Source organism: Zingiber officinale, chromosome 6A (genome assembly GCF_018446385.1).
Source record: "Zingiber officinale cultivar Zhangliang chromosome 6A, Zo_v1.1, whole genome shotgun sequence".
Classification (NCBI taxonomy): Eukaryota; Viridiplantae; Streptophyta; class Magnoliopsida; order Zingiberales; family Zingiberaceae; genus Zingiber; species Zingiber officinale.
In genome coordinates this window covers 92056923-92083700 of record NC_055997.1, presented here as the reverse complement: position 1 = coordinate 92083700, position 26778 = coordinate 92056923, and the positions used below count along the sequence as shown (strand labels likewise).

The 26778-nt window shown below is 41.1% G+C and overlaps 2 protein-coding genes across 2 annotated transcripts; both read left to right on the top strand.

Moving 5' to 3' along the window:
- The first annotated feature begins 7788 nt into the window (after positions 1–7788).
- LOC121994185 (TLC domain-containing protein 5-like) lies at positions 7789–9196 on the top strand. The gene is made up of 5 exons (XM_042548306.1): positions 7789–8318; positions 8401–8541; positions 8632–8751; positions 8839–8934; positions 9030–9196. The coding sequence occupies exons 1-5, from the start codon at positions 8100–8102 to the stop codon at positions 9162–9164; spliced, it is 711 nt and encodes a 236-aa protein (XP_042404240.1). The 5' UTR covers positions 7789–8099; the 3' UTR covers positions 9165–9196.
- Positions 9197–9888: 692 nt separating this feature from the next.
- On the top strand, positions 9889–11438 carry LOC121996918 (inositol-tetrakisphosphate 1-kinase 1-like). Its single transcript, XM_042551079.1, has 2 exons — positions 9889–9975; positions 10090–11438. Exon 2 carries the CDS (start codon positions 10157–10159, stop codon positions 11198–11200), a length of 1044 nt encoding a protein of 347 aa, XP_042407013.1. The 5' UTR covers positions 9889–9975; positions 10090–10156; the 3' UTR covers positions 11201–11438.
- The last annotated feature ends 15340 nt before the right edge of the window (positions 11439–26778 follow it).

The window sequence follows — 26778 nt, the reverse complement described above, 5'->3', positions numbered from 1 at the left end:
ATCTAAATCTAACAAAAGGAAAGCACAGCGAATAAGAAATAAATATAATGCAAGAGTGAAACCTAACTATGTGCCAATGAACAAATCATTACGCATTGTCACACTATATTGTGATAAATCCATCAACACACATCAAACTAAGAATGAAAAAACAAGACTCAAATTAAACCTAATCTAAAGCATTTAATTAAATCAAGTATGAAATAACAAGAAGCAATTAAATCTGATCTAAACAGAAATTAAACCCTAGCTTAAAACTTAAACACTAAACATGAAATGAACACAAATTAAGCTTCAACTATGAAATGAAATGCTAGATTACTTGCTAAACCATAACAAACATAAAGGAATATGTTCTAAGCTGTAAAAACAATAACAAAATGAAATAAACCCTAACCGATCTAACTCACAATCAATCTAACAAGCAACACACTCTTGCCGTCACACAAGAGTGCCAAAGTCGAGACCACCCAACTCTGGACCGTAATGAAGAACCTCAGCCGCGTCTCAGTTCAAGGAGTGCTCAACAATTTCGACGGACCACCCCCGACGAGCTAGAACAACCCGGAACCCCATGAATGGCCGGAAATCTGGATTTCTGCTACCCGGAGCTCTCTGGATCTGGGATGATGTTGCGGACCGCGGATGGGCATCGGATGAAGCTCAATAATGCCGGCGGACCACCTCCAAGCGCCACTGATGGGAATCGGAGTCGCCGATTGGAAGACCACCTCCAAATTGACGCTGGAACAGAGAAGATCCAAGAGAAGACTTCCGCCGGAGGGAACGCCCGCCGATGGATCCAGATAATCGGGATGACGATGTCGTGAAGCTCTACAATGAGGTTGAAGCTTGAAAGAGTTGATCGGAGAAGGGGCCGAAATCTCCTAGAGAATGAACACGCGACGAAGCTATGCGGAGGAGGAGATTGACACTGGAAAACACTGTAGCTTCTCTGTTTTGAATCAGATCTGGATCTGAACGGACGGCTGGGATTCTTCGGAGCTAAATCAACGGTAAAAGTTCGCCTAAAATCTGATCTGAAGGTACTGATCTTCATTAAGGGTCTGGATCTACTCTCCCTTAGGTCAGATCGACCAGATCTTCACTAGATTGTTCAGATCTGCCCAATCTTAGATGAACGGTCCAGATTAATTCGGGCTTGATCAATGGCTGTATGAACTCAGATCTGAATCAAAACCTCTGGATCTTCATCTATGGCTGAGATCTCCTCCTCATTAGGTTGGATGGGCCAGATCTTCAATGGATGACTCAGATCTGCTTGATTGTAGATGAACGGTCCAAATAACTCCAAGGTTTGATCTTTTCGTTTCAACTCCGATTCGAGCACAAATTTGATCTAAATAGATCCAAATCCAAGATCCTTTGATGCCTACAAAATAAGAATCAAATATTAGCATCAAATAACACAAAAATATAATAATTTACAATTAAGTCTAAGAATAAGACAATGCACAAAAATGTGATGTAACCATGATTTAAACCTATGAAATCAACATCAAACCATGTATATATGAATCAAAATAATACAGTAAAATCATGGTTATCAGTCACACACAAAGGGCAAGTAGATTTGGAGATGAGTTCATATGATGAATCATTGGATTAAGTTTTATCCGAATTGGACTTATTGAGTTAGACTCAATTGGATTTAATTGTTGGATTAAGTCCAATTCAAACTAGACTCAAGGAGTCAATTCAAATTAATGAAATGTGATTCATTAAATTTGAATTGTATGAGATTAATTAAGTAAGACTCGATTGAATTAGACTTGAGTTAAACTCAAGTGAATTAGACTTGAGTTATACTCAAGTGAGGAGACTTGAGTTATACTCAAATGAGGATTAATGAGATATTCATAGAATTTCGAAATTCAATGATTCATTTTTCGAAATTGAATTTGAAATGAGGAGTTACAAGTGTGTGGTCCTTAATGGAGTGTAAATGCTCATTAAGGCTATTAATGTTAATTAAGTGTTTTCGTTGGATGAAAATACTTAAGTGTTTTTCTCTTCATTTTGGCTTAGATCTTTATTCTCCTTGCTCTTCTCCTCTCTTGGCCGAAAATCCATTCTCAAGGTTGCTAGCATAACCTATCTCCATTTGTGAGTTTGTGAGACAAACGAACGCTTGTTCATATGGATACCGTAGAGGGGCGAACGTGAGATCGTGCTGTGATCCGAGCTATCGGGAGTCTGTGAGCACGCTACAAAGGTATAATCTCTCATGTTCCTATGTAAACTTAGTATATTTTTCTTCTCCCTTCGCATGGATCTTCTGGAGGAAATAGGTTTTTCCGCTGCGCGTTTGTGTGTTGAGCAACCTATTTCCTTACACGAAGTCCTCCTTGAACTTTGGTGGAAGATGCTTGGTCCAACCATTGGTTTCTTGCTTCGGTCGGCGGGTAGTCCTTCTGAAGCGTTCTCGCTCTGATACCACTTGTTGGTCCCTTTGGAGGTCGGCAAGAGGGGAGGGGTGAATTGCCCTGCAAAATAAAATAATCCCTTTCTCAGATTTTTAACTAAAACACTTGCATAAACAGAGTAAACAAAATATAATAGAAAAAACGAGAAACACAATTTACTTGGTTACAACCGGAGAAGTTGTTAATCTAAGGCAGATGAAAAGCATACTAAAAAATCTCCTCTGGGCGGAGAAGCCTCTTACAACGTTGACGCACAAGAAATAGAAGCTAAACTCTAAAATACAGCGTACAAGTGCTGGAATTGAATTATTTGAGATTGTTGAAAAGCTTCTGGATCAAGGCTGTATTTATAGCCTTGGTCGGGTGCCCCTAAGGGGTTCCAGGTGCTTGGGGGGGGGGGGGGGGGAAACTTTATCCCCAACGCACGGATCGCGGTTTGACAACGATCTGGTAAAGGTCCAACTCCGGGAGCCCGGAATGGTTCCGGGCGCTTGGAATGGATCCGGGCGGCCGAACCACTAAGTCAACCAAGTTGACTTTCTAGTCCGGGCCTTCTGCTTCGGTGCTGCTCGCCTTGGTTCGGGTCTTCCGCTCCGGCTCCGCTTGCTTGGGTGATTTCTGCCATCTGGAATAGGACTCACCCGAACCCAACTTCCGGCCTTCTCCTCGAGTAGCCTTCCTCCTCGGTATCTCGTCCCTCGATCGTCGCGTACATTCTTCTTGTCCACCGGTGTTCTCTTCCGCGATCACCTCGTCCCTCGGATGCACCGAGCCCGTCGGCTCTCTCCCCATGTCGTCCTTCTCGCTAGCCACGTCTTTCGCTCGACTTCCTGTGTTCCTAAGCTCCTGCACACTTAGACACAAGGGTTAAGCAAAATATGACCTAACTTAACTTGTTTGATCACATCAAAACACCTTGGGGTTCCAACAGTTACAATCTAGGTGGTTGTTAATTCAAGGCAATGAAAGACACTAAAATATCTCTTTCGTTGCCAGTAGAGAAGGATCTTAGAATTGTTGAAAAAGGTTAAGAAAATGCTATGAAAGTATTACAAGAGTTGTAGTTCAAGTTCTTGATTATTTCCTAGCTCCAGGGGTTTTTTTATAGTCCTTGAAAAATTCTATCCAATGTTGGAAGGCACTTTCAAGATAGTCCAAGGTGCCTTCCATCAGATAAGTTTTATCCGTTGTAGATAAAACTCTATCTTCGCCAACGACCACTGGAAGGCGCCTTTTATGAGTTGGAAGATGCCTTCACACTATTCATCAAAGATGTCTTCCAAGCCATGGAAGGCGCCTTCCATGAGGCAAATAAGCTCATTTGTCGATCTCTTTGTGTGGGTAATTCTCTGGCTAACCGGAGTTGAGCTTACCTGAACCCAACTCTGACCTTCTCCTCGAGCAAACTTTCTCCCCGATTGCTTGTCCTTTGAACACCGCGCACGTCCCTCTCGTCCATCTGTGTACTTTTTTGCAGTATCTCGTCCTTCGGATGCATCGAGCTTGTTAGCTCCTTTTTCCATGTCATCCTTCTCGCTAGCTACATCTTCCGCTCGACTTATTGTGTTCCTAAGCTTTTACACACTTAGACACAAGAATCAAATACGCAGGACCTAACTTAACTTGGTTGACCACATTAAAACTACCACGGGGGTACTTACACTTACATCATTGTTAAGCACAGTTACAAACCCAATACAATTATAGAGCATAATCACAACTATACATCTATCATCATCAGCGCATGCTATTATCATCTTTGTAATGCTATCAGTCGCAGCTTCACATCCTCTGTCATCCATACATCTTGGCAGCCTCCTAAGCAAACGCCCTCACCCCAACAATACAACAGTGACCTCCACATTTAGTCTAAGCTCGGAAGAAAACATCACAACCCTTCATTCATAATCCTTTTGACCCTCCTATCTATGATTCCAATGGGACTCCTACTAAACCGCTAAAGCTTTGGTTGTCCAGCAAGCCCCCCGGTGAAGGGCACAATTGACTAGCATAAGAAATAGATGGCTCGATATAGAAGACATTCAAGACTGGTTTCCCCCAGCAGTAGCTCCTCGAACCTACTGCCTCCTCCCTCATGCGGCTAGATCTGCCTAGCCCCTCCTTCATTCGCCAGCGACACCCCCATGACAAATAGAGGTTATCCCCCCCCCCCCCCCTCCATTTGCTACTCCGTGGTTTATCTACCGATAGGGAGCCTAATCCACCCTCCTCTCTCTCTCTCTCTCTCTCTCTCTCTCTCTCTATATATATATATATATATATATATATGTGAGTCCTCCAGCTCCCACTAATGCTATAGTGGAGTGGTAAGCACACCTTGAGCTTTCCCATGCACCTAGGTTCAAAATCTAGGGTTGTAAGAAATTCACCTCTCGTATTTGAATCACCAGATCGCTATGTTATTGTATAGACTATCACTTACATGGTCTATGGAAAATTTTAGTAAGATCAAATTGATCACCTCTAAAATTAGTCGAATTGTAAAACATGAATACATGGATTATCAAAAAATAAATAAATAAAATTATGGGTCCTCCAATCCTCTCATATATAGTGTAACAGTAAAACATTTGGTGAATTCACAAAGCATTATGCTAGCTCAAGCATACAAGAAAACTATTAAATTAGCGGAGCGACTGTGCTAGACAGTGTATAGTTCGATTACATAATTAACAACTCTATAGAGGTGGAGGACTATGGAGGTCGGCTATTAGGCACACTACCATGAGTTCTTTTGCATTTATACTACAAAAAAAATAGTAATTTAGGGATGAAAATAATCCATTATAAATTAGCAATGAAAATTTATTTGTAGTAAAATAATAACAAATTTAGTAACAAATTAAGTTTTAGTCACAAAATTTGCAATAACAATATTTGTTGTTAATTTTATCGCTAATTTGCGACAAAGTTGTAATTTATTGCCGGACTAGAACAAATTTTACAACAAACTATAGTTTCGTTGAACACATTAATATTGGACGAATAATGAGTTAATAAATTTATGAAGAATCTTGGATTCATCGTTGAAATCAGAAATGAATCCAATATTTGTCCATGATTCAACAATTGATCAAATATTCGTCCCTGATTTCAACAACGAAACTTTATTTGTTACTGAAATCAAGGACGAATCAATGATATGTAGCTGAATCAGGGATGAATCCTGGACTTGCCCCTGATTTCTACGTTGAAACTTGGTTTCATCCCTGAATTCAGCGATAAATCCAAGTTTTGTCGCTAATTTTAGGGATCTAAGTCCCTCTTGCGAGCCCTAATCGCTAATCCATCTCGATCCCACCTCGCGAACTTCCGCTGATATGGATTTTCTCCAACTTGCAAAGCACGCCGTCGATCTCAGGTAATCTCCTTATGCTACAACATATGAAAATGGAAGAACGCATAAATAGAAACGAAATATATTTTGAGATTTATCGTATTAATTAGAAGAGTTATTTGATTAATCATAATCTTAATGTAATAGATATTGAGAAGAATATTTTTGATAATTTGATAAATACAATGATGTATATTGCCAATTAAAAGAAATAAAAGATATGCTACTCCTTTGTAAACGACTCACTCTTGATATCAACGAATGTAGTAGGGGACCAAATGCAAAAGCAATTTATACATTGAATAAGAATCAAAGACATGTTTTTTATAAATGTTTTAAATCATTAAGATTTTCAGAGAGTTATGTCTCCAATATTGAAAGATGTGTCAATATGAAAGAATGCAAATTGATTGATTTGAAAAGTCATATTATCATATATTCATTGAAAGGTTAATTTCTATTGCTTTTAAGACATTCTTACCATATATATTTTGTATGAAGTGTTATTACGGAATTAAGCATTTTCTTTATACATGAGTACATTGACTTAGTATTGTATTTGATGTTACGGTATGTTAATGTTATGTGGATTTGATACTCGATATTTGATGTTATGGGATCTTTGGTGTTATGTATCAGTTTTGGATTTGTTACTCTCTATTTGTGATGTTATGTAAATTGATATTATGTGGATTTGATCTTTGTGATGAGTAGATTGACTTGGATTGTATGGATTTTGGATGAATCTTTGTTGCATGTGTTTGGTATACATGCTTGGTATGGATCTTTCTTGTTAAATTGTATGGATTGAGTTTACAGGAATTATATGTATCTGATAAGCACAGATTTGCATATTTGTGATCGTGGAAAAATCATGATTTTACGATAAATTTTGCAACAAAATAATTTATTGTAAAATCGACAATTTGCTATGAAATAAGGGTTCGTTTCGACGAATAAATTCATCGTAGATCAGGGAGGAAACATCTTTCATAGTTGATCATTAGGAATGAAATCTATTTCATTATTTATCAACGACGTACCTTGTTTCGTCGTTGATCAAGGATGAACCTTTATCAGTGATGAAAAAATTTGTCATTGATCAGAGACTAATATAATGTTCGTCTTTAATCATCGCTAATCAGGAATGAAAATTCTATTCATCTTTGATTAGAGATGAATTTTGTGTTGAAGTTTTTATTTGTTGTTAAATTTGGGATGAAATATTTAGGACAATAAATTAACAATGAGATTAATTCGTCCCTAATCTTGTCAATTTTTTTTTAACTAAAATTGTTGTTAATTTCATCTTAAATTATGAATTAATTTATAGTATTATTCGAAGGATGAACTCCGCTCACGTCTAGAATAATCGGTTCCTAAAGGGCTAAATATTTTTTAAATTAATAATAATAATAATAATAAATTACCGGTGCTCCACCTCACACCAAGCAAATGGAATCAAATTAATTTGGAAATAGTAAAACCGCAATGCCATTAATTCAAGGATGATATTTTTTAAATGCCTCGATATTTATTGACTTTCTGAAAATATATTTAATGAAATATTTTTAATCCATATCTATTTTGTTATCAAAATGTCATTTATCTAAGTTTAGATTATTACCTATTTTTTCTCCCTAAAAATATCGTCTAAACTATGCAATTATTAATAGAAAAAACATACTTTAATAATAAGACAATTTCCGAGAGCATTCTAACACATTCTATAAAAAATTGATAAATATTTTAAACCCTAAATTAAATGCACCTAACTCGTGGGACCTGACATACAAATAAAACCTATAAATATTTAATAATTCAAGGATCTACTTTAACATTGTGTCACCATTTTTGTCATTCTTCGAATTTATTTATTTACTTATCGAATTTATTCTTTATTTATCACAAATATATATTTTTTATAATTAAAGGAATATAAATGAGAATATTAAGTTCGTTCATCGGGTCCGACACAGCGCGCAGATACAGACCACGCGGGAGCCGCACGGAGGTTTCATCTTCGTGCAGGTTTAAGAATTCTGATATCTTGAAGATGAACTCAGAGAACATCTCTCTACAGAAGCTTCTCCAACGTCTGAAGACGTATGAACAGTACGAGCATCCTGTCACCACCTCTCACCATTAATGACCCGGACGTTCATGTCCCAATCTAGCTCAACCCTTCTCATGCACGCCAAACTGTTTCTAATCAATTCATTTCCATCGCCGAGCTGTCGAAGAATATATCAGGAATTCTCCCTGAATTCTCGCTCTGTATCAGGAACAGATCGATGGAGGATTACATAGCGAAGTGGGTGACCTCAGGCGTGCTCTTCTGGTCGACCACCTTCTTACTCGTTCGAAGCCTGTTCCGGCACCGCTCTTTCGACTTCAGCAACCGCGTCGTCTCCGCCATCCACGCCGTGGTCGCCGTTTCCTTCGCCTCCTTCTCCGTGCAGGACTGGAGTTGCCCCCTGTGTCCCTTGGCCTCGAGGTCTTCTCCTCTGCAGGTACTTAAAAACCTCACCTTTCAACACAAATCGACTCTCGATCTCTCTTATTGTTTGTTTTTTTCCTCCTCCTTTCTTTCAGATGAAAGCCTTGGCCGTGACGCTATCGTATCTGATTTATGATCTTGTGTGCTGCCTGTTCGACCGAAATCCCAAGACGGACAACTCCATCCATCACGTAGTTAGCATCGTCGGAATCGGAGCAGGTCTTGCCTACGAAATGGTCTGTACTTAATTTGAGCTTAATTTGACGCGTAAACGTACGTCGATGCTTTGAATTGTGGATAAACTTGGCTGGCTTCTTAATCTACAGTGTGGGTCAGAAATGGTGGCATCGATGTGGATCACAGAGATCTCTAGCCCTTTCCTCCACATGAGGGAGCTTCTCAAAGAGCTTGGTCATAGGGACACCGACCTAAATTTCACTGTCGATGTAAAATTAAACGCCTCAATTCCTCTTCTCGTCAGAGGAAGCAGAAAGAAAAATTGTGGTTGATTTAATGGATTCATGGCGATGCAGGTTTTGTTCGCTGCCATTTTCTCCCTGGCCAGGATGGTCGGTGGCCCATATCTGACATATGTGACGCTGAAAGCGGACAACCCGCTCCTGATTAAGGTGCAACGGAAGCTTCATTAGATCTACTTGTTCCGTCTGCCATTTGTTTAGATTTTGATTATTGTATCTTCTTGCTCTGTACTTTGATTTGTTAGGCCATGGCACTGGGGCTGCAGCTGGTCAGTGCCTTCTGGTTCTACAAGATCCTCAAGATGTTCAGATATAAGATAGCAAAGAGGAGGACGACGGTAGATATGGCAGCTGCCAAAGTTTCAGCTCGTTCAAGTTAATGCTTAGTGAATGAATTGATTTTTCTGTTTTGGTTCTTAGCGGATAGCATCTTTGCAGATGAACACCGGTTCTGAATCAGTTTATGCTCTGTTGATGACTGCAATGAAGAAGATTGTGCTTTCTGAATTGAAATCCTATTTTAAAGTCGTGCTCATTTTTCGTAAGTGTCATTTTAATTAATTCTAATGGTTAGTTGCTCCGGTCTAACTCACCAGCAGCCAATCGCCGAACCGGCAATGTCGTTCCAATAGTGCTGACTTCTGTCGGTCCCTTTCTCGTATGCTGATAGCCTGCTACCGGATAGTAGAGCTCAGAACACGGTAATGAATGCATTTAATGCTGCGACCAACGAACCGCATCATTCTTTTATTTCGCGAAACAGTCGAAATCACTATAAAGAGTGGTGGACGGTGGGACAGTCCTCGCACCGCATCCAATGGACCAAAAATGAGAGTTTTGGAAAAGCCAACCCTTCGCATCGCATCGCATGTGAATCTCTCCGATTCCGGCCCCACCGGATATTCTGCAACGGGGCCCTCCGTCGTCGATCGCTCTCCTCCGTCGAAAAGCAGTTCGACGGTCGATGACCACGGTTCATGGCGGAGAGAATCTGAACCGTTCGATCGAGGGCTCGGTGTACGAGTCGGAGAATCGTGAATCGCCACGTGGTCACTCGTGGCCGTCACTCGTGTTAGTGGTCACTCGTGGCCGTCGCCGGCGCGTGAGTGCTATAAAAAAGTCTTCTCTCCGTCGGCTCCGCTTCTCGCCTCTTCCTCGAGTTCTTTCGGCGTTCGCAGTGCGATTCAGTGGGTAGAACCCTAATCTTCGTTTTTTTGTTTTGCTTTTCTATCTTTTCTGTTTGATATATAGGATTTTTGTGGAGGAACCTTGGGATTGGGGATTAATCGTTGCTCGAGAATGCAGTTTGTTTTCGCCGGAGATCGAGGATTGAGGCGGAATCAGAGGTGTTTTTTGGGATTCCGAGCTTGCAATGGAGGAAACTCTTGCTCGTCGGAGATTCGTGGTCGGCTACGCCCTCGCGCCCAAGAAGCAGCTGAGCTTCATCCAGCCCTCTCTCGTCGGCCTAGCGTGCGAGCGAGGCATCGATCTCGTCGCCATTGATACCTCGAGGCGCCTCGCCGACCAGGGCCCCTACGATTGTGTGCTCCACAAGTTCTATGGAGACGACTGGAAGGCACAGCTCGTGGATTTTGCCTCCCAGAACCCTGGCGTTCCCATCGTTGACCCTCCCCTCGCCATCCAGCGCCTTCACAATCGTATCTCCATGCTCCAGGTGGTCTCGGAGCTCGAGATCCACCAGGAGAGGGAGACGTTTGGGATCCCCAGCCAGGTGGTGATTTATAACTCGAGTGCCCTCTCCAACTTCGGTGTCATCGGCGCCCTACGGTTCCCTGTGATCGCGAAGCCCCTAGTCGCCGATGGCAGCGCCAAATCCCATAAAATGTCCCTGGTTTTCCACCGTGAAGCCTTGCTCAAGCTAAAACCTCCCCTCGTGCTGCAGGAATTTGTAAACCACGGCGGGGTCATCTTCAAGGTTTATGTGGTGGGGGACTACGTACAGTGCGTGAAGAGGAAGTCCCTCCCAGATGTATCCGAAGAGAAATTGGAGCATTCCATGGGTTCTGTCGCCTTCTCACAAGTGTCCAACATTACCATGCACAACCCAGCAGATGCCGAATATTACAAACGCCTGGATGAGGTAGAGATGCCTCCATTGAGCTTTCTCACGAAGATAGCGAGTGGTTTGAGGCGGGCTACAGGATTGCGACTTTTCAATTTTGACATGATTAGGGATGTGAGAGCTGGGAACCATTACCTTGTCATCGACATCAACTACTTTCCTGGGTATGCGAAAATGCCATTTTATGAAAAGGTTTTAACTGACTTCTTCTGGAAAATTGTTCATGAAAAGAAAGAGCAATATACAGCCACTTCAGTTGTCTCCAATAACGAGTGCAAGCATTTGTCCGACAACCATAACAAGTTGGCAGAGGATACAGAGGAAGTTGGATAATGTTTTTGGTACTTTCTTTCTTTAAGAGGTCAAGAAGCTTACACTTCATACCAATGCAAATGATTAAAGCAATATGAATGTAGCCGCACTGCCGCAGTGGCGTTTGGCTGATTAAGTAGGTTAGTAGATCATGTATTTTTAACCTTTGGGTGTGTTTATTGCTTCTTACACTGATACATTGAGACTGTACATCCTTACTTTTGCTACAGTAGTTGGTACATTTAGAACTGTAATAAGGTTGGTGTTTTTTTTTTAAATATTGATCTGTTCTGATTTCAACCAATCTAGCATACACAAAATTCACTTTTTTTTTCTCATTTTTTTATTATCTTTGATCTAAATCATTCGGCTGATGTTTCTCTGTTGTGGTTCAATTAAGATAACACATGCACAAGATTATTGTTATTATTATCTTGTTTTTGCACTTGCTTGCTTCTAAATTATCATCATTGTTCGAACTATACGTTAATCTAAAGGGATTGCCTTATCTCCTTATCTCATGCACATAGCCTTTATGAATGTTGTTATTGGTAGTTCTTCTATATGATGGAATTTTTACTATCTTGATTTTCTCTTGATTGAATCTGCTTCATATTTTAGTCATCTATTTTAATAGATTTTGGAGATATCCACAATTTATTGTTGTATCAAATAGGTGAATTACAGTTTGTAGGATAAACAGTGAGACAATAGTCTTAGGTGGACCTTTATATTTTGTTTTAGGTGCTAAACGTGATTATACCTGAGATTGGGTTGATGGGTGCCTTGGTATGTGTCACTAACTTGGAATGAAAACTTGCATAGGGAAACCAGTGTTACGTATTGTTAATTACATTATTTTATTCTAGGTAAATATTTCTCCTTCCTGTCTTGCACGTTCTCTTGGAATTTCTGGAATTGTTGTCAGTGGTAAGCTTCATAGGTCTGACTCTCCAAGTCTTCAATGCTGAAGCAAATCTTTTTCTGCAAAAGGTCATAAGTTGACCCTAGGCGTCTAATACGGTCGGCCCCATAGTCATCTGTAGAGAGAAATTAAGAAAATGAGCAGGCCACCACATGGGAGGGTATTGTTGAAGCAAATCTTAGAACATGCAAAGAGTGGCTAGATTGGCAATATTTTCATGGTCTGCTTAATGATTGATAAATAAATGAGTAGGAGGTCGAGAAGATTGTGTGCCCAGTGGAAAACATGCGTCCCTCAGCTAATTTACCGTCTATATTAGGCAGCTGACTTATTGGTGGAGTCATCAGTGACGTGAAGTACAATTGATGCTATAAGGTGATCAATAAGAGTAATTTGGGTGCCAAGTATGTAAGAATGGCATGGAAGGCACCTATACAAGACATTTTACCATCTGCGAATTATAATTAGGATATTTCAATGGGTTTTATGGCAGTCTTCAAAATGACAAGATGATGAATCTTAGTGTTGGGTATTCAACTCGGAGTGTTGTTGTCAGACATGGACATGAAAGAGAATAGCAGTTATCGAGCCAAGCCATCGGCATGCAAGAATAAGTGGTATTGTTGTTTGAGCAGAAAAACTCTGATGAGAGAACAAATGGATGAATTGCTAAAACCAACAAACCGAGGTTACCTCTAATTCCTTAGGCTTCTACAAGCTCAAGAAGTCAACAGGAATGAAGAATTATGAATCATTGATAAAAAAACCAAGTCATTATTATGGACAACAATCGGTTTTGAGTTTACCTCTAATTCCTCAGGCTTCTCTAAGCTCAAGAAGTCAACAGGTACGATGAATTATGAGGGGGTGTTTGGTTACGGAAGGGAATGAGAATGAGAATACGAATGATAGAAGTGGGGAATGGAAATGGAGGGGTTTTCATTCCCCCATTTTGCTAAGTAATGACTCATTCCCATATTTGGTGAATTGAATCTGTGAGACCCACCCCACCACTAATTCTCCAAACCAAGTATCAATTTTCCATTTCTTTCCCATTCCCCACTCCCATAGTCCCATACCATCCAACCCAGCACCCCCCAATCATTTTGTTGATTCTAGTTTACTAACAAAACAATACAAGTCTAGGATAAGTTTTGAATGATGATTGGTTTAGTAAGTTATCGTTATTAAACCATAGTAATTTTGATTCTTACGGTGGTTGTAAGTAAGTTATGGTTATTAAACCATAGTAATTTTGATTCTTACAGTGGTTGTAATGTGTTCATCCGATGAAGTTTCAGCCATATATATTTTCACTCGCTTTTACATAGCATTCTAATAGAAAATAAAGTTCTTTGACGATCAATAGTTTACCAAGTCCAAAGCTGAAGAATGTAAGATAGGATCCAAGAATCTTTGTTTTACTATTTTTCTCAAAGACTAGTATTTATTTGTTCGTTGAGGTAACATGTGCATAGTTTAAGCATTTGAGATTTTGCAGTCCAATCATAATAGCCACCACTGGATCCTCCCCTGCTAGTAAGGTCAAGTGACATGGATCTATGACACAGGGTCAGGATAAAGGGGATCTTGATATTCTTTTGTATGGCTTGCCTTTTTCTGATGGTTCTTTGATTCAAGCGTTAAAATTGTGTATTACGCTATCAGTATTATGAGGTTCAATAATGAAAGCTGCATGCATGCTAGTCCTCCTTATTTGTGTGCATATAAGGAAATCTTATATTCCCCCCTAGTGCACCCGAGTTAGAACATTTACATCAGCTATTTTATCTCATCCTGTTCGAAAATATGAAGCTAGAAAGTTAGGAGATGGTAGTTCCATTGACCGGTTGTGGACCTTGTTTCACTTTACAAAACAAATAACGTCAGTACTGAGTTAGGGAAAGGGTCTCCGGCGTTAGTCCTCCGATGCTCAAGTTAATCACCGAAATATGAAGAGAAGCGGAGCAACAGTAGAATTATGTGCAAACAGTAGATAACGCGTACCTCCGCTAGTAATGAACCCCTCTTTATATAGAGCCCTGGTGGACAACGTGTACGATTCTCGAGGCATGCGCACGCTCTCCCACGTGTCTTATGAAAGGGCCTTGTTAGGAAAGTACCACCATACTTTAATAGGGCATGCATATCCCTGACGCGACAGTAGAATCTTCTGCCGTACTATTTGCCTGTCGACCATGCCTCGTGTCAACGACACTATCACTCAAAATGATAACGAGAGATACTACAGTGGTCCTGTTGCTTGACCGAGCGGGGTAGCCGCTCGACTGGGACTCCGCTCCGTCCATGGCCAGGTCTCGCTGCTTGGCCGAACGGGGTAGCTGCTCGGTCGGGAGTCCTTCGCTCTGTCGGCCTTAGTGGTTCTTCTATGCGGTTATTGTGTAGTAACATATTTTTTCCCGTTCAGACCAGCAATGCGGTCTCCCTCGGCATCTTGTTGCTCCGTATTGAGCGTCGGCTGCCTTGCGTATCATCCCGAGCCGGAATGGAGGTCTGCTCAGGTCCGTCTTCTGCCGGTCGGGGCCTAACCGCCCGACCGACCATTGGAATTGCCCTTCGTTTGGCCCTTTGACACTCGGGCGTTGACCACCTTAACTTTGATCTCCATCCTGACAGTTGACCCCGTACCAGGTAGGCCTCCCTCCATCGTCGCATCACAAGACTCCTCCTGAAGTCTAGTTGAAGGAGACTGCAAGTCCGATTGACTGGGCTAGTAGATGTTGGTGCAATATTCCCTAGGTCAAGGTTGACCTGGTTAACCAAACCTGAGTCTTGGTTTGAGTTTCGATGTTTGACAATATATTGGGTTTAGATGATATGGACAATGCAGGTGCAGTTGTTCATTTGGGGAGATTGTTGATACAATTCTCGTTTGGTCAAAGTTGACCAGTTAAGATTGTGAAGGAAAGTCAAGTAGGTCAAGGTTGACTGGATACTTGACTGAAAGTCCTGGTGAGTGAAGCCAGGCAGAAGGAAGTCCTGGTGAGTGAAGCCAGGCAGAAGGAAGTCCTAGTGAGTGAAGCTAGGCAGGAGGAAAATCCTGGTGAGTGAAGCCAGGTGAAAGACCTAGTGAGTGAAGCTAGGCAATTGGGAAAGTCCTGGTGAGTGAAGCCAGGCAGGAGAAATCCAGATGGGTCAAGGTTGACCAGACATCTGGTAAGAGTCCAAGTAGGTCAAAGGGATTGACCGGATACTTGGCACGAGAAAGAAAAGTCCAAGTAGGTCAGAGGGATTGACCGGATACTTGATAAGAAGAGAAAAGTCCAAGTGGGTCAAAGGGATTGACCAGACACTTGGTGAGAGAGTCCTAGCTGGTCAAGGGTGACCGGATGCTAGGTCTTATGTACCAACAAGTCATGGTTGACTAGATGTTGGTTTAGGGGGCTTTGGACTTGATTTTGGGCAAAACCAAGATCTGGATTGATCAGCCGATTGATCCAGCAGATCTGGATCGATCAGTGGATCGATCCAGCAGATCTGGATCGATCAGTGGATCGATCCAGCAGATCTGGATCGATCGGCCGATCGATCCGGAGAGTCCCCACGAACAGAACCTCTCTGGATCGATCGGTGGATTGATCCAGAGGTCCCAATCGATCAGTGGATCGATTGGGAGCTGTTGTGTATGCGCGATAAGCCCTGGATCGATCCACCGATCGATCCAGGCTATTCCAGAAAGCACAGAGGCGCTCTGAATCGATCCGTGGATCGATCCAAAGCCTCCTCGATCGATTGGGAGCAATCCAATCGATCGGGATCCGACCGTTGGCGTTGATTTAAGTCGCAGGCGTTCATTTCCTTCGGTTGAACTTCACCGATTCATCTCAGATCTTCACTAGCGACTCCACAGAGCTCTCCACGCCAGTTCTTGAAGGATCTTGGAGTTTCTTCCAAGTCAAGAAGCGACTCTATTGCAAGAAGAAGAAATCTAGGGTTAGGGTTTTTACTGCATTTCTTGTAAGCTTTTGCTTATTTTTTACTACCCTTTCGTTCTTCTTGTATTGAAAGTCTTGTAGGGCTTCTCCGCCTTCGGTAGTTACCGAAAAGGAGTGTTTACATAGTGGAGGGTGTGTGAGTGTGTGGATCCTTGGACTTGTCACATCCTTTGGAGGTGGATACCAAGTAAATCTACCTTGTTAGTGTTGTATGCATTTGTTTCTTGTATTTCCGCTGCACATCTTTGAAGAAACAAGCAACGCCAAGCACACGAGCACGTGACGAGCTATTCACCCCCCCCTCTAGCTTCATTTCGGTCCCAACAACTGGTATCATAGCGAGGCCGCTCTTCACCGGAATTATCGCCGGAAGGGGCAAACAAAACAAGCAAAGTTAGAGGGTGAAGAAGTTGGAGCAAATTCATCAAAGTCAAAGAATTCAAGAAGTTCAACTTCAAGATGCAATTCCAAGATGGACTTGGATTTGACACGAGGGTGGCTCCACCGTACACATCTACAAGCTTCGATTCTTGGAGATCAAGAATCGAAAATTTCTTGATGATGGAGATAGAGCAATGGTTTGCTCTTATGGAAGGCTTCGAAGCTCCAACAAACTCCAAGGGCAAGCCTCTCAAGAAAAGAAAATGGAGTAAAGAGCATATTCAAAGGAGCGAGGCAAATGATAAAGTGACCAAGCTTTTGGTCAACTTATTGCCTAGCCACATTTTGGCTCAAGTTGGAGAATTCAAGGATGCCAAGGAGCTTTGGAGCAAGTTGGCATCAATTCATGAGATCCCCTCCACTATACCAAATCAAGAGGAATCCAAAGATGGCGACTCATTGGAGGAAGAGGAAGAGGACTCCGAAGTTGAGAGATGCTCAACTTCCGAAGAAGAAGTCCAAGAAGAAGCTTCATCCTCAAAGGAGAGCAATCAAAAGAGCAAGGAAGGAATATATTCCTTGTTTCATGTACAAGAGGATGAAGATGAAGGTGAAGCCTCCACCTCTAGGATTGAGGGGGAGCAATCTTCATTGACACCGGATCAAGAGCAAGAAGAATCCTCCACATCTGGGTCAAGAGAAGAAGAGGATGAAGAAGCTTCCACCTCCACGAATCAAGTCAAATCTATTGGAGGAGTATCATCTTCGGATCAAGAGGAAGCCTCTACCTCCGGATCAAAAGGAGAAGATGTCACCCCTACAAGCAAAGGTATAACAATTTCAATTACTAATAAAAATCATATTATATACTTTGAATGTAGGGAAAAAGGGCATTACAAAAGTAAATGTCCTAAATTGGTCAAGAAGAAGGGCCAAGTGGCACAAAAAGGCAAGGAGAAGCCCAAGGAGACCACTCCCAGAATAAAGAAGAGCAAGGAGCATATTGTGTGCTTCTCTTGCAATCAAAAGGGGCATTATCGAAGTCAATGCCCTAAGGGGAAGAAGGTGGTCAAGGCTCAAGGAGGAAGCACAATTCAAGGGGGAGCCTCCAAGGTAAAAAGGAAGGTATCGTTCATTGAACCTACCCCCTTTAATAATGGTAAAAATCATGATAGTTCTAATCTATATCATTTTAATGCTATTTACCATGAAAATAGGAGGCATGATAAGGTTAAGAAAAATCATGTAGCTTATCATGCTAAAACCTCTCAACCTAGGGCTAGGAATGTAGATAAAAGTCTAGGCAAGAACTCCAAGGATTTTAGTTAAAGCCTAGAAACAAAAATGCTCATGGATTTAATAGCAAACCAAAAACTAAGGACTTAGTGATGGAAAATCAAGTCTTGAGATCAAGACTTGACAAACTAGAAAAGACCCTAAAAAGGATGGAAAATATCCTTAAAGGGTAAAATGAGCAAAATCTAGGTTTAGGACAACAAGGGTCATCCAAGGGCCATAGAGGTTTGGGATACAAACCTAAAATCAAAAAGGATGCACATACTTACCATAGAGTTCTATATAGCTATGGAACCAACCCTAAGTCTAGAGGTCAAGTCAAGGATACAAGGGAAGTTATCCCTAGAAGTATCTTTGCAACGACAAACGTGACTAAGACTTCTAAGAAGTCTAAGAAAGTCACAAACAAGGTTACAAGGGAAGCAATCCCTAGAGTTGACCTAGAAAAGGTGACCAAGGCTTCTAAGAAGCCAAACAAAGTCACTAGGAAGGTATCTAGGGAAGTTATCCCTAGTGAATACCTAGAGCATCCAAGGAGCACCAATAGGTTTTGGGTTCCTAGGAGCATCTTCTCTACCCCATAGATGGGTTAGAGAGTGTCAACTCTAAGAAGAAGGGTAGTTAACCCAACTTTGAAGAAATTGACACTCAAGGAGCATTTTCAAAGTTATTATTAACCTTTGAAAATGAAATAGATTTATGATTTACTCTTTGAAAGAGTAAAATGTGCCAAATTTGAGAAGTTTTGGTTCTATTTTAAAATGACACATATTGGAAAATCATAAGAACTACCAAGTTGAGATTTTGATATGTTCTTTGGAAATTAAAAGCAATTTGAGCCTTAATTTAAAGTGCTACTCTTGTGGAAAAATGAAATATGTCAACATTTGAGGAATAAGCTTAATTTCAATTGGCATAAATTAATCAAGAGAATTAGAAATGTCCATTTAGGTTTTGACACTTTCTTGAAGCACTTTGGGCAATCTGGGGTTTAAGTTTTAGGATTAGCTAAGATTAAGGATACTTAGATAGGTAATCTAGGTATTTTATTTATTCTAAACCTTGCCATGATTATTTGCTCACTATATACCATGTCATCATATTTAGTTTTGTATTTTGCATTCATGTCTTATTATGAAAAATACAAAAATACCATGTCATGTCATACATACATCATGTAGTTATAGGAATCTTCCTTTTGAAAGCTATTTCATTTTGATGTATGTCATAACATTATCATGCATTATGTTCATTTCCTTAAAATTAAGGACAAATGACATTAATCAACAAGTCAACAAGTGGTGTCAACAAGTGACATCCTAGATGGATGTTCAATATCCACAAAATGCCTAGATAGATATGCATGATCCCTAGATTAGGGCAAGACCAAATTTTACATCTCACAAAGACCTATAAGATGTCTTGTATGTGGTTTAGTGCACATTAGATACAAGTGAGATGTTAGGATGATGAACAAAACTCAAGATGTTGATTTAGTGCATTCTTTTGAGTTTTAAGTTCATCAAAACACATAGTATGTGTTTTCCCATCATTGAGAAAGCTAATGTACAAGTCATGTGCATTATGCCCAAGGAACATGGTGGGATATTGGTTTTAAAAATATTTTTGAATATATTTTGGAAAACCTTGGTGAAGACTATCTTTTGATAGTAATCACCATTGAATAGTTAGACACAAACTTGAAGAAAACGCTAAAGTTTTTGTAAGTTTTCAAGTTTGTATCAATCTTTGGAAATATGATGTATTTTCTTAGAAAACTATTTTTCCTTGAAAATATATACCCTAAATAATGTCTACACAAATTTTCACGATTTTTAGAATCTTGTAGAATTTTCTAGGGGTTTCTGAAGTTGACTGAAATGAAATTTCAGCAACTATCAGACCTCAATCGATCACCCGATCGATTGAAGGGTCTCAATCGATCGGGCGATCGATTGAGAACAGGCTTCTCGCGAACAGAAGCCGTCTGGATCGATCCATCGATCGATCCAGTCCTCCTGAATCGATCAGTGGATCGATTCAGCATGGTCCGATCGATTGGGACCCAACTTCAATCGATTGAAGTTGCTGATTTTGACTGGTAAAGCCTGATTTCAGCATTTTTAAACCATGGTTAGTCTAGGTAACCATTCCTAACCCCTCAAAATACATTTGTATACATAAAAAGGGTGTTTTCATGTTGAAGACAAGGATGGATTTGTTGAGGAAGACTAAATTGAAATTTAGGTTGAGGTTTGATTTCATTATTGAATTTATGAACCTCAAAACTTCTAAATTTGAGTTTCCTAAAGGTTTAGGGATTCCAAGTCATTGTTGGTGCAATGACAGAAGGTACGACCATGTCTTTAGGGGGAGGTACTCTTTAAGGACATGAAAATTACTTTTCATACACCTTGGAAGGTGGTTAACCTTCTTTTAGAGAAAATGCTCAAGGTTGGGCGTTGGGATTTAATGGGGAGTGGATATTCTCATTGTTTAAGTGGTTATTGCTCACGGATGAGCAAATTGATGATAATGAAGGGTATGAGACCTTCATTATTGTATTATGAGCAACGAGTGAAGTTGTAAACAACGTTGGTAACTCTTCAGGGGGAGAGTTTGTTCTTGATGTGTGCCCAAAGATAAGGGCATATTGTTGATGTGTGTCAATAGGGGGAGAATGCATGGTTAAGTTAGGCCTTCAGTACCTAAAGGGGGAGTTTGCCCTCTAGGAAAGGAGGAGAATGAAGGGAACCTTCATTCATATATTGGCATGAAGAGAGTTGAGGCTATGGGAGTAGCTTAATTTCCTAACTTAACAAGAGATATTGTCAAACATCAAAAAGGGGGAGATTGTTGGTGCAATATTCCCTAGGTCAAGGTTGACCTAGTTAACCAAGCCTGAGTCTTGGTTTGAGTTTCGATGTTTGACAATATATTGAGTTTAGATGATATGGACAATGCAGGTGCAGTTGTTCATTTGGGGAGATTGTTGATACAATTCCCATTTGGTCAAAGTTGACCAGTTAAGATTGTGAAGGAAAGTCAAGTAGGTCAATGTTGACTGGATACTTGACTGAAAGTCCTGGTGAGTGAAGCCAGGCAGAAGGAAGTCCTGGTGAGTGAAGCCAGGCAGAAGGAAGTCCTGGTGAGTGAAGCCAGGCAGAAGGAAGTCCTAGTGAGTGAAGCTAGGCAGGAGGAAAATTCTGGTGAGTGAAGCCAGGTGAAAGATCTAGTGAGTGAAGCTAGGCAATTGGGAAAGTCCTGGTGAGTGAAGCCAGGCAGGAGAAATCCAGATGGGTCAAGGTTGACCAGACATCTGGTAAGAGTTCAAGTAGGTCAAAGGGATTGACCGGATACTTGGCACGAGGAAGAAAAGTCCAAGTAGGTCAGAGGGATTGACCGGATACTTGATAAGAAGAGAAAAGTCCAAGTGGGTCAAAGGGATTGACCAGACACTTGGTGAGAGAGTCCTAGCTGGTCAAGGGTGATCGGATGCTAGGTCTTATGTACCAATAAGTCATGGTTAACTAGATGTTGGTTTAGGGGCTTTGGACTTGGTTTTGGGCAAAACCCAAGATCTGAATTGATCAGCCGATTGATCCAGCAAACCTGGATTGATCAGCCGATTGATCCAGCAGATCTGGATTGATCAGCCGATTGATCCAGCAGATCTGGATCGAACAGTGGATCGATCTGGATCGATCAGTGGATCGATCCAGCAGATCTGGATCTATCGGCCGATCGATCCGGAGAGTCCTCACGAACAAAACCTCTCTGGATCGATCGGTGGATCGATCCAGAGGTCCCAATCGATCAGTGGATCGATTGGGAGCTGCTGTGTATGCGCGATAAGCCCTGGATCGATCCACCGATCGATCCAGGCTATTCCAGAAAGCACATAGGCGCTCTGGATCGTTCCGTGGATCGATCTAAAGCCTCCCCGATCGATTGGGAGCAATCCAATCGATCGGGATCCGACCGTTGGCGTTGATTTAAGCCGCAGGCGTTCATTTCCTTCGGTAGAACTTCACCGATTCATCTCAGATCTTCACCAGCGACTCCACAGAGCTCTCCACGCCAGTTCTTGAAGGATCTTGGAGTTTCTTCCAAGTCAAGAGGCGGCTCTATTGCAAGAAGAAGAAATCTAGGGTTAGGGTTTTTACTGCATTTCTTGTAAGCTTTTGCTTATTCTTTACTACCCTTTCGTTCTTCTTGTATTGAGAGTCTTGTAGGGCTTCTCCGCCTTCGGTAGTTACCGAAAAGGAGTGTTTACATAGTGGAGGGTGTGTGAGTGTGTGGATCCTTGGACTAGTCACCTCCTTTGGAGGTGGATACCAAGTAAATCTACCTTGTTAGCGTTGTATGCATTTGTTTCTTGTATTTCCGTTGCACATCTCTGAAGAAACAAGCAACGCCAAGCACACGAGCACGCGACGAGCTATTCACCCCCCCCCCCCCCCCTCTAGCTTCATTTCGGTCCCAACAGTAGAGTCTTCATCAGGCTTCCATGCCTTTGTCGTTCGGCTTCGTATTGCCCGATTGGATATATAACCGCCGCTCGGCCCAAGCCCTGCAAAGCAAACTGTACTTTAGTTGTTCGGTTGTGTGATAATCGCTTATCCGTGCCGCTCGGGCAACATGCAGCAACACTTGGAGAAAAATCTTTTTCTTGCGCTCCTCGGCCGAGCGCCCTGACGTCACCCGAATTTCTTAGAGACCGTGCAAATCTCTGATCATTATGGCCGAGTACGCGACCATGCCTTTTAATTAAACCTTATCAATGTCGTCCGGTAATTGAGCGCCATGTGTCCTCTCTGCCACCACACGTTTGACGTGACAAGCAGATATTCGCTGGCGACGTGACAGATGCCTTTTCGAATTCAACAGCCGGATCTCCGCCTAGTTTTTTGCAACCCTGGATTAGCGTTGCCATCTTCCTCACATCGCGTGCCTTCATCTTCGAGCTTCTCGGCGACGTTTCGCTTCTGTCTCTCTGGCGATCCTTCCTGTAAGACTCCTCATCTTTGCATTCAAATCTTTTCGTTGTTCTTTGTCGTCCTCCTTGTTTTAGATGGCAAGCTCCTCCCAGCCCCCACCTTTGTCCCTGGGCTTTGGTAGACCTGACCACGGTTCGGAACCGACGGTTCGACGGTTCGGAACCGACGGTTCGACGGTTCGGAACCGACGTTTCGACGGTTCGGAACCGACGGTTCGACGGTTCGGAACCGCCGGTTCGACGGTTCCAGGCAGGTCGACCGTTAACCTTAACCACCCAAGACGGTTACGGTTCACGGTTCAGAATCGTCGGTTCACGGTTCGTCACGGTTCGCCACGGTTCAAGATTAATATGTTAAAAAAAATTAAAAATTAAAAATTAAACATTAAACATTAAAAATTAGAAATTAAAATTTATTGAAAAAAGGCTTGCACTTATTTAAGTTGCCTACGTATCCCTTTAGGGGAATCAAAGTCCACGTAGTTCTTTTACATTTTTATCCTTTTACATTTTCATTCATTTCCATTTCCTGTTCCTGTCGTATTTGTTCCTTCAGTATCAAAATCTTCAACTTCGTCATCTGAAAGTTGCATTCCTTGGATTCTTTTCTCCGCTCTGGTCCAATCGTCCAGTAATGCTTGGGCTTCCAATGAGTCGGGAGACAAAGTTGATCGTCGTTCATCTAATATGTTGCTGCCGGCACTGAACGTCTGCTCCACAGCAACAGTTGACACTGGACAAGCTAAAATTTCTTTTGCGATCATGGAGAGAACAGGAAAACTTTGAGCCTTCTGTGACCACCACTTTAAGATATCGAAGTTTTCGCTATCTGCTTCATTAAAATCAAAAGAAGTCGTAAAATAATTCTCAAGTTTCTGTGTGGAACTTGAGGATCCTCGTGGACGTTTTGTCCGTTCTTTTAATAAGAGTTGTGCTTTTGTAAGTTTTAAATTACTACTAGTAGTTTGTTGAATTTCAAAAATATTAATTTGTATTCCATATTTTGCATAATATTGATTATAAATATCATATAAATAAATTCTAACATTATATATAATATTAACTCGATCAGGGGAAGAAGAATCTTTAATTAGAATTAAAGCGTCATAATATAAAGTTAACATTTCTTGTAAGACTTCTAATTTAAATCTAGGATCTAAAGCAAATGCAATTAAATAAATTTCAGGAATTAAATAAAAATATTTTTCCCATTTAGTTTTCATAGCTAAGATGCAAGGAGATAAAGATTCATTATTAATATGTTCATTTAAAACTAATACTATATTAGAAAAATTTTCTAAAACTAATTGAGCAGTGGGATAATAAACACCGGAAAGTTGTTCGGTTGCATCATTAAATACTTTTAAAATTTCACAAATACTACTACAAATATTTCATTGTTGTGAAAATAAATATATATTAGTATTAGTGTTTTGTGCAAAAAATGAACATAATAATTCTTTATATTGAAATGAATCTTGTAATAATTGGTATGTTGAATTCCTTGGTACATCACATGGAAATTTTTTAGGTCTCATTCCATTAATTTTACAAAACCTACCCCATTGTTTCATTATAGATGGATGAGACCATAAATAAGAAATTGCAATTCTAATTGGTTTAATATAACTTTCTAAAATTTTTAAACCATCTTGAACACATAAATTTAAAACATGGCATACACAACGAATATGAAAAAATAAACCTCCAATAATAGGTTGACAAACAAATTTTAGATCATCTATACAAGCGGTATTAAAACTAATATTATCTAATGATATTGAAAATATTTTATGAGTTAAACCATATTCTTCTAAAATTAAACATAATAATTGTGCGATATTATGAGCATTATGTGATTCATCAAAAATTCTATAAGCTAATAATTTTTTTTGGAGGTTCCAAGAGTTATCGATCTAATGGCAAGTCACACCCATATACGAATGTGTTTGTCAATGATCACTCCAAATATCGGAACATAAAGAAATTTTATTAGCTAATTTACTAAATTCATCAATTAAATTCTTTTTTCCTTGTTTTACTAATTTTTTAATTGTACGAGTAAGTGTAGTCCTAGGAACACGTTTAGCACATGGATTAAGAGATTTTTTACAAAAATCTTCAAATGTGCATTTAGATCCAAAACTAAAAGAAAGATGTTCTACGGAAACAAATTTAGCTAATGATTCTCTTAATTTATTATCCGAATATAAAAATAAACCGGAATCGGTACTACCGCTAGTTGAAGAAAATCTTGATAATTGTGTTTGAGAACAGTCGAGTCCATATTCCGTCGGGTGCTTCGTTTCTACATGTCGTTTCAACGACCCATAGCCGCCGCCAACTTGGAGAAGCATTGCAGTGCTTACATTTTGCACGCATTTCTCCCGACGGAAGAGTGACCTTCTCAAAATGTTTAGTAAAAATAGAAGACTTTAGAGGAGGAAGTTCCAGAACCTTAGAAGTAATTGCATCAGTACTTCCTTGTGTTTCGGGTGTCGGATTCGGAAGATGCTCGATCTCATCATCGGTGGATTGAATGTTAGAGTCCTCCTCCCACGGATTCATTATTTGCTTTCCCTTCCGAGCTCGAGATGATGCACCTCCGTGGCCTCCTTCCATTGTAATTGAAAATTGAAAACGAAAGCGTGTAGAGATTAGAGAATACGAAAATGAGATTAAGAGTAGAGAAAATGTGTGTGAAAAATGATGAAATAAGCTCTCTATTTATAGAGTTTTGATAGTAACGGACACTAAATCATAGCCATTGATCAAAAAACGGTCAAATGATCCTAACCGTTGAAAAAAAATACCCAAAAAACCCTCCCAACGACTACGAACCGCCGGTTAACCGGCGGTTCAAGCCGTTTAAAAAAAAAAAAAATTTGCGTCTGAACCGCCGGTTCAACCCGCCGGTTAACCGGCGGTTCGCCGGTTTTACAATCAGTGAACCGGAATCGACCCGGCAACCAGCCCGTTGACCCGTTTTCGGGCCCGGGCCGGGTCCGGGCCAGACCCGGCCCGGGGTCGGGTCTAGGCTTTGGTATACTTTCGCCGAGTCCAGGTTCGACGGGGGCACTGCTGAGAGTTTGAAGTCTACTTACGAATTTCCATCTGGATATCAAATTGCTCTTCCTTCTACTTTCGACCGGCCGCATGAACCACTGCTGGATATTTTTATGTTTCTTTAGGGACCAGTTCACTGCTTATCTGTGGTTCCTGGTCCTCCCTTTTTTCTCCGCAGTTTGTAAATATTTCCGCATTTCCCTTAATCAATTAGTGTCGAACTCCTTTCGGCTGCTGTGCGAGATAGTAGTTTTGTTCCGCTTACATGACATTCCTTTGACCCCTCGGCTCTTCCACTACTTTTATTATCTGAAACTATCCGAGCCGAGGACCTTTCTGTTCCAAGCCCGAGTGGGCTTAGTCTTCTTTAATAAGATGTCATCCTTCAACAAGAATTGGAGAGATTACTTTTTCTACGTTCGCTTTACCGAGCGGCTAGATTTTTCGACCAGCTGACAACTAGAAGTGTTAAACCCACCGAAGCTTAGGAAGTACAAGAGCCAATTGGACTACCTCCATGCAACTTCAAGCTTGGCCGGTTAGAAATACCATATCCATAAGCTGTTGCTGGAGGGCATCCTCTACGTGTTCAGCTTGAGCCTGATCCGCATGAAGCTTCCGTTTAGCCTAGGTATGCTCTTTCTTCTCCCAACCTTTGAATCTAACTGATTTTTCCTCCTTTTGTGCAGCTCGAATCATGTTGCGAGCACGTCTGGTCGGCAAGTGCAAGCTCGTAAACATAGAGATCAATGCTACGGCTATGGCTGAGGTGGAGAGCCACGACCTGCAACCGATCGACTCCCACGAAGATCTGCTCAACGACGAGTCGGGAACACAAGCGCTGGGGAGTGGAGGGGGAGCCAGCCAAACAACAGCTAGTGGAGCGGTAGCTATTGCTGACCTTTCGCCCGAGTGGTCGTCGATGGTTCCGATCATGGTTGTTTCAGAGTCTGCTACCTCCGGCGAACCCCTGCGA